This window comes from Anneissia japonica, unplaced genomic scaffold, assembly GCF_011630105.1.
Source record: "Anneissia japonica isolate Jap-2015-1 unplaced genomic scaffold, ASM1163010v1 scaffold1525_len913038_cov183, whole genome shotgun sequence".
NCBI lineage: Eukaryota > Metazoa > Echinodermata > Crinoidea > Comatulida > Comatulidae > Anneissia > Anneissia japonica.
Window position 1 is genome coordinate 327620 of NW_022728504.1, and position 10462 is coordinate 338081.

At 33.3% G+C, this 10462-nt stretch overlaps 1 protein-coding gene across 1 annotated transcript in view; it reads right to left on the bottom strand.

Annotated features, from left to right (window-relative positions):
* Window positions 1–427: 427 nt before the first annotated feature.
* Window positions 428–10462, bottom strand: part of LOC117114224 (cyclin-L1-like) — a gene marked incomplete at its 3' end in the record, with an annotated part of 12419 nt that continues 2384 nt past the window's right edge. The window contains 8 exon segments of the mRNA XM_033257829.1: window positions 428–530; window positions 661–805; window positions 925–1029; window positions 2286–2385; window positions 4794–4858; window positions 5148–5268; window positions 5771–5880; window positions 6424–6498. Of these exon segments, the coding sequence (XP_033113720.1) occupies window positions 428–530; window positions 661–805; window positions 925–1029; window positions 2286–2385; window positions 4794–4858; window positions 5148–5268; window positions 5771–5880; window positions 6424–6498 (824 nt within the window).

The window sequence follows — 10462 nt, forward strand, 5'->3', positions numbered from 1 at the left end:
ATATATATGTATATATATATTAATATAGCATAGAAATCTTAAGGAATTCTTTTTATACTGTATCAATTTACAAGATGGCCACCACAAAAGGGATTATCTTGTAAGCCACAACAAACTTTTCTGCCAATTGTAATGCTTTTATCAATCAATAGAATTTAATTTACGTATGAATGAGGCAACAGTTACTGTACAGCAGGACAGTATTCAGATGTATCAAAGGACATGGTGAACAACATCATCTTTCTATGCTATTTATTTATTTATTTCTTGATTAACCTGGGTTAACAAATCGGTTCCCATGGGGTTTGAAGCGAAGCTTTTAAGAACATGGGCTATAAGTACTGCAGTTTTTCTCACTGCCCCAACATAACCAGTCTAGTAGGTCAGATGAAACGTCATGCAACTTTCATTACCAAGATAGGCTTACCTGCCATCTGATCCTGGCCTTGCTTCATCATTTTTTAGTCGATTTTTGTGAACCTTGTACGAATTGGGCAGTCCTGGAGAATTATGAGCTGGTTTAGGGGTCCCTATGAGAATAAATTCATTAAGTAAAAAATGTTAGTGTCTTCATTATACAAATCACAAAATTGAAATTTATAAAGCTATTGGTTCATTACAAAACCACATTTACTGTAACAACTTTTATCTAAAACTTACCAGGTCTTGAATTACTCGGTGAGAAACTTGTAGGTGTTGCAGTAGTACTTGCTGTATCAGCTGAAATGCCTTTTGCCTTTAACTTTGCTTCTTGCATGTTCATTTTGCATTTTTCTACTATCTTATCCAATTCCTCGTAAGTTCTCTGAAAACAGATTAATTAAAACACTTGCATTTTCTGTACAATATATAAAAGAGCATTTCAGTTGATAAATAAATTACTGGTAAAAATTAATTGACAATGTATGTAGTGATATAGAGTACCTTCTTCCTGGTGTAAAGTGCAAGTATAGTAATAGCAATTTGTTGCAACTCCTCTTCATTGGTATTAAGCAAGTCATACCATGGTGGATTGTTTGGCAAAGGCACCTATAAATGAGAAAGTAAACAGAGCTTTCAAAGGACCAGTACCTCATTCATTAGTGTTTCTATTCCTAATTGATTTACAGAAAAATATACTTACACTTTACCGATTCCATTAAAATATAACTTTTAAAAAATCAGTTACATGTGAACATTGCATTGAAGTGGAAAAACTCACAAATGACTCAAATTCATAAACTCCACGCATTATTTAAATGACTGTCTTTTTAAAACAAATCTATAAATTATGGCATAAAAAACAGCTCCTAAAAACAATTTTGGAAAAGAAAAAGAAACCTGTTCTAAACTCATACCCAAAATTCTTCCCAGGACCCAACTCAAAACTTATACATGTCTCCCTCCAATTAAAGACCACTTTTTGGACCATGGTCTTTAAAAATTTTGGTCTTAAATTACTAAAATTATTACTAAAATAATATAAGATAGGTGTACATTTGGGACGGAAAATAGGTTGTCTTTAATTGGAGGTGGTCTTTAATAGACACTCTGCTAGGTTGGTCACGCGACGTATAGTGGGTATCAATAATTGTAAACATGAAGTGCGAGCGACGGTCGGTAATAGGATTGTTGGTGCTGTAAAGCATGTTGAATAATTTTGGTTTGGAATGTCAGAAATTATACCAAATTGATTGGAAATTGAGATTGAGAGTTTTGCCATAATCGTTTGCTAATGCTCCATAAGATACTGGCCCTAAAACACTGAGATTTTTTGAGAAATTCTAGGTCCCAGCTCCTGCATGTTTACAACCTGTTTAGGTATGGACAAGTCTTCGATCCGCAACTGCGATTTTGACACACTGATTTCTAGGCTACTTTAGGTTTACGAAGGATCACAAATTAAAAAGCATACGAAGCACATTGAACGCTAGAATAAGTAAATAAACACTATTGTGAACCTTTCGCAGTGCCTTTCCATGCCAGTTATTTCTCACGCTAATGGTGGGCGAATGTTTTCAAAACCATAACATTACCTTTTCTTATACTTTAACACTCGCACTGTAAATTCTCCATAGTAATACCCACTATATGTCACATGACTAGCTGTAAACAAACCTCGCAGAATGTGTATATTAGAGAAAGACCTGTATTCAAATAATATTTAGGGCAGAAAAAACATACAGGTTGGCCTGGTTCATCTGGCAACTAATCACTGTCTAGGATCATTGTCACTGACCCCACCCAAACTTTGGAAAAAATTCCTACATTAACAAATTCAGTTAACAGAGATGATGACAACTTACATCCAACTGCCTAGCTGACAAGTAGATGCAAGAACATGCAATGGTTTCTGGTGCATACCGTACAAAGACATCTGTCCTTAAACAATCATTCATGTAATTCCTGAAATAAAACAGAGTTGGAAAACATCCATCCATCTGGCACAATGATGCCAGGAATGCACGCAAATGCACGTAAAGTACATGATAAAGCAACTTTAATTAACCACATGATGTTCTTGGTGAGGTTTTTGTATAAATCAAAGTGAAGTAATTTTTCCTTACTGCATGATTTGAATTTATTAAGGAAATAACTCAGGTAAATGAACTTAAATAAGATTGACTTTGAAAACAACATCTTTTTTTATACAACAAAATATATTTATGGGTGTTTGGGGAATGTGAAGAAAATATTGGGTTTAACAAGACTATGCCATTATGTGTGGCTTTTGGTCTTGTTCACTTGTATCATCATTGCATAACAGAAATATTTAAATTACACTACAAATGCTTCATCTTTTACTGTTCATTGGAATCATAACATAAAACAATAGGAAAGGCTTCCAAATGAACATGGGCAGTAGTACTGTACATTCACAAGTAGTTTTGAGTCAAATTAAAAAACATGTCATGATGAATTAATATATTAGGTGATTTAGCAATATGGTGCTACAGCAAACATAACAGGCAACATTTTTCTTCAGATCCTTGTCTTGTCAGCACCTCACTTCAAACCAAAGCTAAGTACAGTATATACACTTGTTGAATTCTGAAGGACCAGTTACTGAAATCCTGGTGTACATTGAGTTACCAATAACCTGGTATTCATGTCAATGGCAATATAATCAGTTTGAAGTGGTAGAAATCAGTACCCCTTCATACAGTTTATCTGGTTGCTTAGAAGTGGAACACTTGTTGTACTTCACACATTAAAAATGTAGTTCATAAGATGGCCAACCTCAATTCACAATGCTGTCCAGTCTTTTAGTAGTCCATTTTACAATCCAATCAGGCTGAAACTAGAAAGTCTACTTGAGTTGAAAACAATTTATGAACTCAAGTGTTTCATTTAAATGCCTAAATAACACTTTCTCAGATTGCTCTTGCATGCATCTTATCAAATCCTCATCGTCTGTAGCACCAACCTGTCAATGTCTTTATTATAAGTCTTTTCAATTGAAAGTTGATACAGAAAAATGAATAATTCTGTTATAAACGTATCTTTACATAAATTATAATCTAATTACGATCAAATCAATCAATTGTATTAAAACAATTAAATACTGTAAACTATGAGGGCAATAGTCTTCAGACCTGCCACTCTCCTATGCGTGCATAGCTTTTTTTATTATTTTTTTTTAATGAAGTTGTATTTGCTCAAATTATGATGTAGCTTCAATATTTCTAAATAAACGAACTACCAATGAGGAAGTAGACTTGATGAAGCACCAGTGTAGGTACCATCGACAAGTTATCATACACACACTACAGAGACAACAACTCTTCCGTTGAACAGAACGCCTGGCTGAGCAGGAAGAGAATGTGACCTCCTTGTGCGAAGACAGAGCTTCAGTGAGATGTAGTTGGCTAGGGTAGGCTGATGCCACCACACTTACCTAGTCGTGGAAGCACTTACCTAGGTCCTTGTAGGAAAAGACAAAAGCATAGTGTTAGCAAAATATCATTTATATATTTAAGAAAACACAGAATACAAATCCAACTAGCTTAAAACCAATTAATTCCTCCATTTAGCAAGAACATCATGGGCAGACAAAGTTGCTTTATGCAAATTCTGCTTAAATTTTAATATGTATTTAATAAAAGTTCTAATGTGTATACATTAGTATTAAGCCCATATTCTTAAAACGAACACAAATTCTTAGTTCAAATCAAGATTTAAGAAGCACGAGTTAAAACAGCCTGCCCTTCACACTCATCAACTAATCAGAATTGTAGCCCTGCTGATTATGGCTGACAGGCAAACTATTGGTATTTTTTTTTTTTTTTTTTGAAGATAGGTACTGAAACTTGGAGAATTTACCCAATAATCCATATTTATCCATCAGCATAGCTGCCCGGTAAAAATCATACAATTATTTGTAATTGATGTTCAAGCCAATAACTTTACTTTGTGTGTATAATTACTTTTACTGAAATGTAAGCAAAGTGCTATTTTTCTTTATTGTTCAAATATTTCATTAATATTTTATCCAACTTAAATGGTGAATTTAAGTTTTTTTTTTTTTTTTAATTTACCAAAAAATAAATTAAAGCCAAATGGAATGTCTAACACTTTTTTAATGGATAAATATTTCCAGTCCTACAATACAATTTAGACGACAATTAGTGTATAAAATGTAGCTGATATGTAATTTTCTAGCAGGAATTATAGCTTTTAGTTCGTTTCAAGATTATGAGCACAGCCATGTTCATTGACAAAAACCTACACAAGGTCAAAAAGGAAATAAAAATGATCAATGAACATACTGATACTAACAAATACAAAAAGCATATAAACACTATGGTACTTACCAGGCGGTTTGTACAAGTTGAGTATTTCTCTCACACTCCAGGACTTGCAGGAATGTCACTATCATCTGCATAGCGACAAGGAAAATTCAAGATCACATGTTATTTACTGACCAAAATGAGATTTTTGTTAATTTAAAAAGGTAACAAGGACACCACTTAAATTATCACACATTTTACAGTGATGTAATACTTGCACAACATAATAAGGCTAATCAATTCATATATTACCAAGTGGGAACAAAGACTTCTGGATTTCATATCAATAACCCTGTAACAGAAATGTGTTTTTATTGTTGGAGCACATTATACCATAATATAGCAATGACTAGCAGAAGTATTTGTTGGTAAGCTTACCTTATGTGGATGCTTAACATGTACACAAAAACCAAGTTCTTTTAAAACTCTTCTTTCTGCTTTAATAACTTGACTCTTTAAGTTCACATACTTTGCATCCAAAACCAATGGGTCTACAGGTCTATAAAATATAAAACTTAAATCAACAATGTTGTCCTTAGGGTTGAATTTTGACATATACCTTTTGAAGCTTGCTGTTGAGCTGTCACAAAAAAAATTCAAGTTTAATATCAAATTCATGGAGGAAAATAATTAATTCAATGACCGAACAAAATTTAATTATTGTATATTTTTGATGATTTCCAGTTGTGATTTTGAATTTGTAATGATGCTGTCACTAGAGCCACTACCTGCCTAAAAAATTAGACCTACATTTTGAGATGACCAATATTGGCTTGAAAAAGGTCAAGTCGCTGATTTTTTAAAACAATTACTACACTATTAGAATATAATTTAAAACATATCTTACAGACGATTTTCTTTTCTTCATTTATAAACATATGTGGATTGAAAATAAGGTGAGCAATGATGCTTAAAAAGTAAAAGTTTTTTTTTATATTATTTTGAATTATGAAGGACTAAATGATAACATAACTGTAATACAAATAACAAGCTACATATACCTATTATTTCTTTTCTGTCGTATATGATGGAAGACGTTGATGACATCACGTATTCTTCTGGGAGCTTCTTCAATCTTGGATGCTAGATAAACACAAGCCATTGCAACTACCTACAAAGTGAATACATAACCCACAATTATCTGTCAGTCCTAAATTGGGTGAAATGGTTCTTGGCCAAAACAACTGTTAGAAATGTATGTATGCATGTATTTATGTATTTTGAAAATGCTATACCGAGCCCTGCATTTTTAACAAAATCAATCATGAATAGGTAAACATTTTTTCAATTAAAAACAAAATAATTTTCATGTTTTATTTAAACACATTGCCTACATTTTGACAGTACTGTACATGTTGAGTTTGAGAAAATTTAATATTAATTTAGTTCTTCCATAGAACTTTATTACTTCATCATAAAACATTGAAGTAGAATACTGTGTATTACAGGCACAACATTTGCCAGCAACACTGCACTTCAAATTTTTACAGATACTTTTGTATGTTCATAAGGCGACTTAGCTTTTAGAGTTTCGCAAACACTTAATATTTATCTATCATGATGCAAGAAGGGTAACATTACCATCTCTGATGAACTTAAAACAATGGCCCTGTTATTTATGTTATCCGTAATTATGAAATGACATACAACTAACCTCCATATTATGTTTGATAAATGATTTGGAGTAGTAAAATCTCTGGAACAGAACTTCACTGGTAGCCATGGCAACCTGAATCAAAATAAAAAAATATAAACTTCAGAGTTTCCAGGGGTGGTTTGCTATACTCGGTCATCGACCAAGATTGGCTATAATCATTCTGGTCTATATATTTTATAGACCATTGCTACTGTGTACCGTGATCTAACCAGTTGGCTTGCTATAATTTTTTAGACCGCTAGGAGGAGACCGTAATTTGTCTATCAATAAATATGGCATTTTTTTAAAATTTTCCCTTCTATAAAATAGGAGTGGGCAATAAATAAATGGGTGATAAATCAAATATCTGCGAGTGTTAAATGAAGCGGTTTATTAACCTGAGTATTTTGATACCTTTTTTAGGAAAGTTGGTTAAAAAATGGGAAAGTGCGGCCCAAAAAACAAAATAAAAGGGGCATGCTGTAAAATGACCCTTCGATGGTTAAAATATGTGAAAAAGGTTGTAACTTTTAATTACAGTACAGTCATGAAATATTGCACTTTTACCTGCGCGCAGGCTTCGTAGCCTGATATAAACAATCTAAGCAAGGCTACACGAAGCGAACCTACGAAGCAAAAGCATGTTGTTTATTTGTATGTGCAGAAAGACTGCTGTAGCTTACTGGAATAAACAATGTATTGTTTGATAATTTGTGAATGGCAAACACGAGTTTAGACCGTTAATTAAAAGTATGGAACTGTTTTTCAATAAGAAAAACGTACACTTGACTTCATGGGACGCTCCTCTTCCACTCGCTGTCCATGACAGGAACTTGTTTGTACTGCTGTATTATTTTTTTTAATTAATTAGCCTAGGCCTAGCTATTTTTTATTTACAATTATTTTACCTCATTTAAACGATGTCCTCAATGGCAATACACACATGTGAAAAAATTGTTCATCAAATAATATTTTGTAGTCTTGATTTAGTAAGATAAATAAAAAATATAAAGGAGAATTAACGTCCGTTGGTTGTAAAATTACCGAATGTCCCATGGAAAACCCATTGGAAAATAAAACTTAGCCAGCATTAGACGTCAGAGTGCGCGCCAATCAGAACACAGTAAAGTGTGTTAAAGGTTAACCTCGTGGCAAATGTTGAAAAGCTGTGAGCAACAGTGAGTAAAAAACGAAGTAAATGCGGTCTAGCATGACTAGCCTTAATTCGGCAATGTAGTGATTTCTATACTTCCATTTAGTATTGGATCGCTTTGCAGGTTGTTCTGCTTCAAATTACGGTAAACAATATAAAACGTGGTCTGTAGAAATCGTAATAATTTGTACATGATTTGTCATCAGTATTATTTAAAAGAAGAAAATTCCTACTACCAGAAGAATAATATCAGATCAAAATTCTCCGAATTGGAAAGTTTACCAGTATAACTACTGTCTGCTCTCCTCCTCTATAGAACATCAAGGTCGGGTTTTCAATCTCTCGCTGTGCATTTCACTTGTGTCCTTGAGCAAGACACTTTATCTGCATTGCTTCTCTCCACTCAGGAGTATAAATGGATACCTGGTGGGCTTGCCTGCTCCTGCGCTGATTACCAGCAGCAACACTTAGCATGTGGACCCAATGACCCAAAACAATTTAAACAATCACGTTATTTATATTACTGTATTTACAAACAATTATTTATTTAAAATGATTAAGACCAGGTTTAAAATAGTATAAAATTATTGCGTTTATATTAAAATACATATCGACAGTGAAGAAGAGCAGAAAATGCATTAAAATAGTATACACACCACAAAAATGTATCTTTCAATAATTTTATTTCAGCAAATTCGTACAACGTTTAATGAACACATTTTTAATTAATTTGAATGATGTAAATTGTAATAATTATATTTTTATTAACTTTCAATTTATTTGATATTTTCTTTCCATATTGTAAATATTGTAGAAATCTCCAAATACTCTATACAGTATGAATAATATTATAATACAGTTATAATAATCTTTCTCTACAACCAAGCACTTTAAGTTAACTGTAAACGCCCTTCATTGAAAAAATAACAATAGAATACACATTTCCATGGCAGGGCTTGAAATTAAGGGTTATTTGGTCGCATTTGCAACCTGATTTTTTAAGATACGACAAGGAATTCAACTTTGTCGCAGTCAGTGCGACAAGGTCATTTGATAGCGCGAGTAGATTTTGTAAGCGACAGGAAGGTGGTTTCCCTCCAAATCCCAATTACTGTATTACAACTTGTACAGCCCATTATTTTCAGTCAGGCAGTACGCAAAACATGTTATCATTCATTTTACATGTACTGTATCAACCAATCAGCATGACCTAGACTGTTAAAGTGCAACGTCGTACACTAAAACCGTGTCGATGTGCGCTCATCTTATTCTTGGTAAATAAGCGATCACCGTCAAAGCGAAGGAGACTGGTATAAAAACATCGGATTGCTCAATTTTTTACTATTTTATTGAGTGCTAACCTCTACATTATGAAACAAGATTACGCTTCTTTAATCACATGGCTGATGATAACAAAGGGTAATAAAATACTCTTTGATGATAACCTCAGCCAGACTTCACGGAGCAGCTATAGTTTAACAACATGCATCTCAATGAGCAACATCTTGAAATTTACAAAAAAAACGAACAAACAAATAGGTCTAACAGCAAATTTTGAAACCTAATTAAATGAAATAACTCCTTTACTACCATTTATTTACTGAACGAGCCAGTCGGCTTCTGACCTACATACTTTTGTTCGTATCGGCAGCGTACAAAGATTCAAATGACTTTGTGTCTGGCAACCTCGGTGTCTGTGTCTACCAGGAGGAGCCTGGAATTGGGAACGTTTCTCACTGAATGTAGTACACGGTTAAGCAGAGTTATTTCATAGGTAACTAGTAATGGGCCTCTATCAAACAATTTATTTCGTTCTTAAAGTATCAGCAGAAAGTAAGCAAAATGATTGTTTAATCGTGTTTTGAAATAATATGAAAATTGAATTGTATATAAATGAATATTTAAAAATGAAAATTTAAATGTGGAATTAATAAAGTGCAACAATTGAATTAATTGGTTAATTTAATCTATAAGATATATAAAAAATATATAATTCTACAAGGAATGTTTCTTGTTTTGACAAACAACAACAAAAAACGTAACAACAAAACATCGAACTAACTGGTAGCAGGCCTTCCAATTACGAAACTATATTTCGCGGAGTAACATCCCAAACCACATGTGCGCCCGAATACACCGGCTGGCGAGTAAGGTATGTTCAGTTCATTGCAAGTTGTAAACCAATCAGAATGCTGGGATATTACATCATTCGGGGCAACTTGCAATGTTTGGGATATGTTACTTCGCGAAACCTTTGTAAACACTAGAAGTGTGACGATGTTCTCTGGCGATTAATATACTGAAGTTTCGAAGTTGGAAGGCGTACCAGTTTTTTTTAAATAATTCTCAATAAAAACAACTATTGAACAAGAAAATGAAACTATAGATTGTTATATATGTAGATATAAGATACTTTGCTGAAGTTGTACAGGCCCAGACCTAAGTTCTAGGCAACATTATAACCAAGATAAGAAGTGTCGCCGGCCGACTGTGTGATGCCAAGTTTTCGGGTTTAAAACGAAGCGTAAATGGCCTCTGACAAGTGGGGAGCCGGAATCTCAGCACTCCCGAAATGAAAACTCTGGAACTCTGTTTATGTTGAAATTATGTGTAAATTGATTTAGAGTTATCTCATAAAGAAAAAAAATTCCATCCACGCATATTAAAAATAAGTCTGCCAGTTTCCGCGCAAATGTTGCAGTAAAGTCGGCCGGTGGCTATTGTAACCAATGTATAGGCATTCGCAGTGTTAATGCGATTCTGCGGACCTATTTTCTCGAAATTTCCTGCACAAATGAAGAAAAATACTGAAAAATTTAAAGAAAGTGTACAGAAAATATAATTAATGTTTCAGTAATAATAATTAATAATTATATAATCAATATATCAATCCACTTAAGTAAC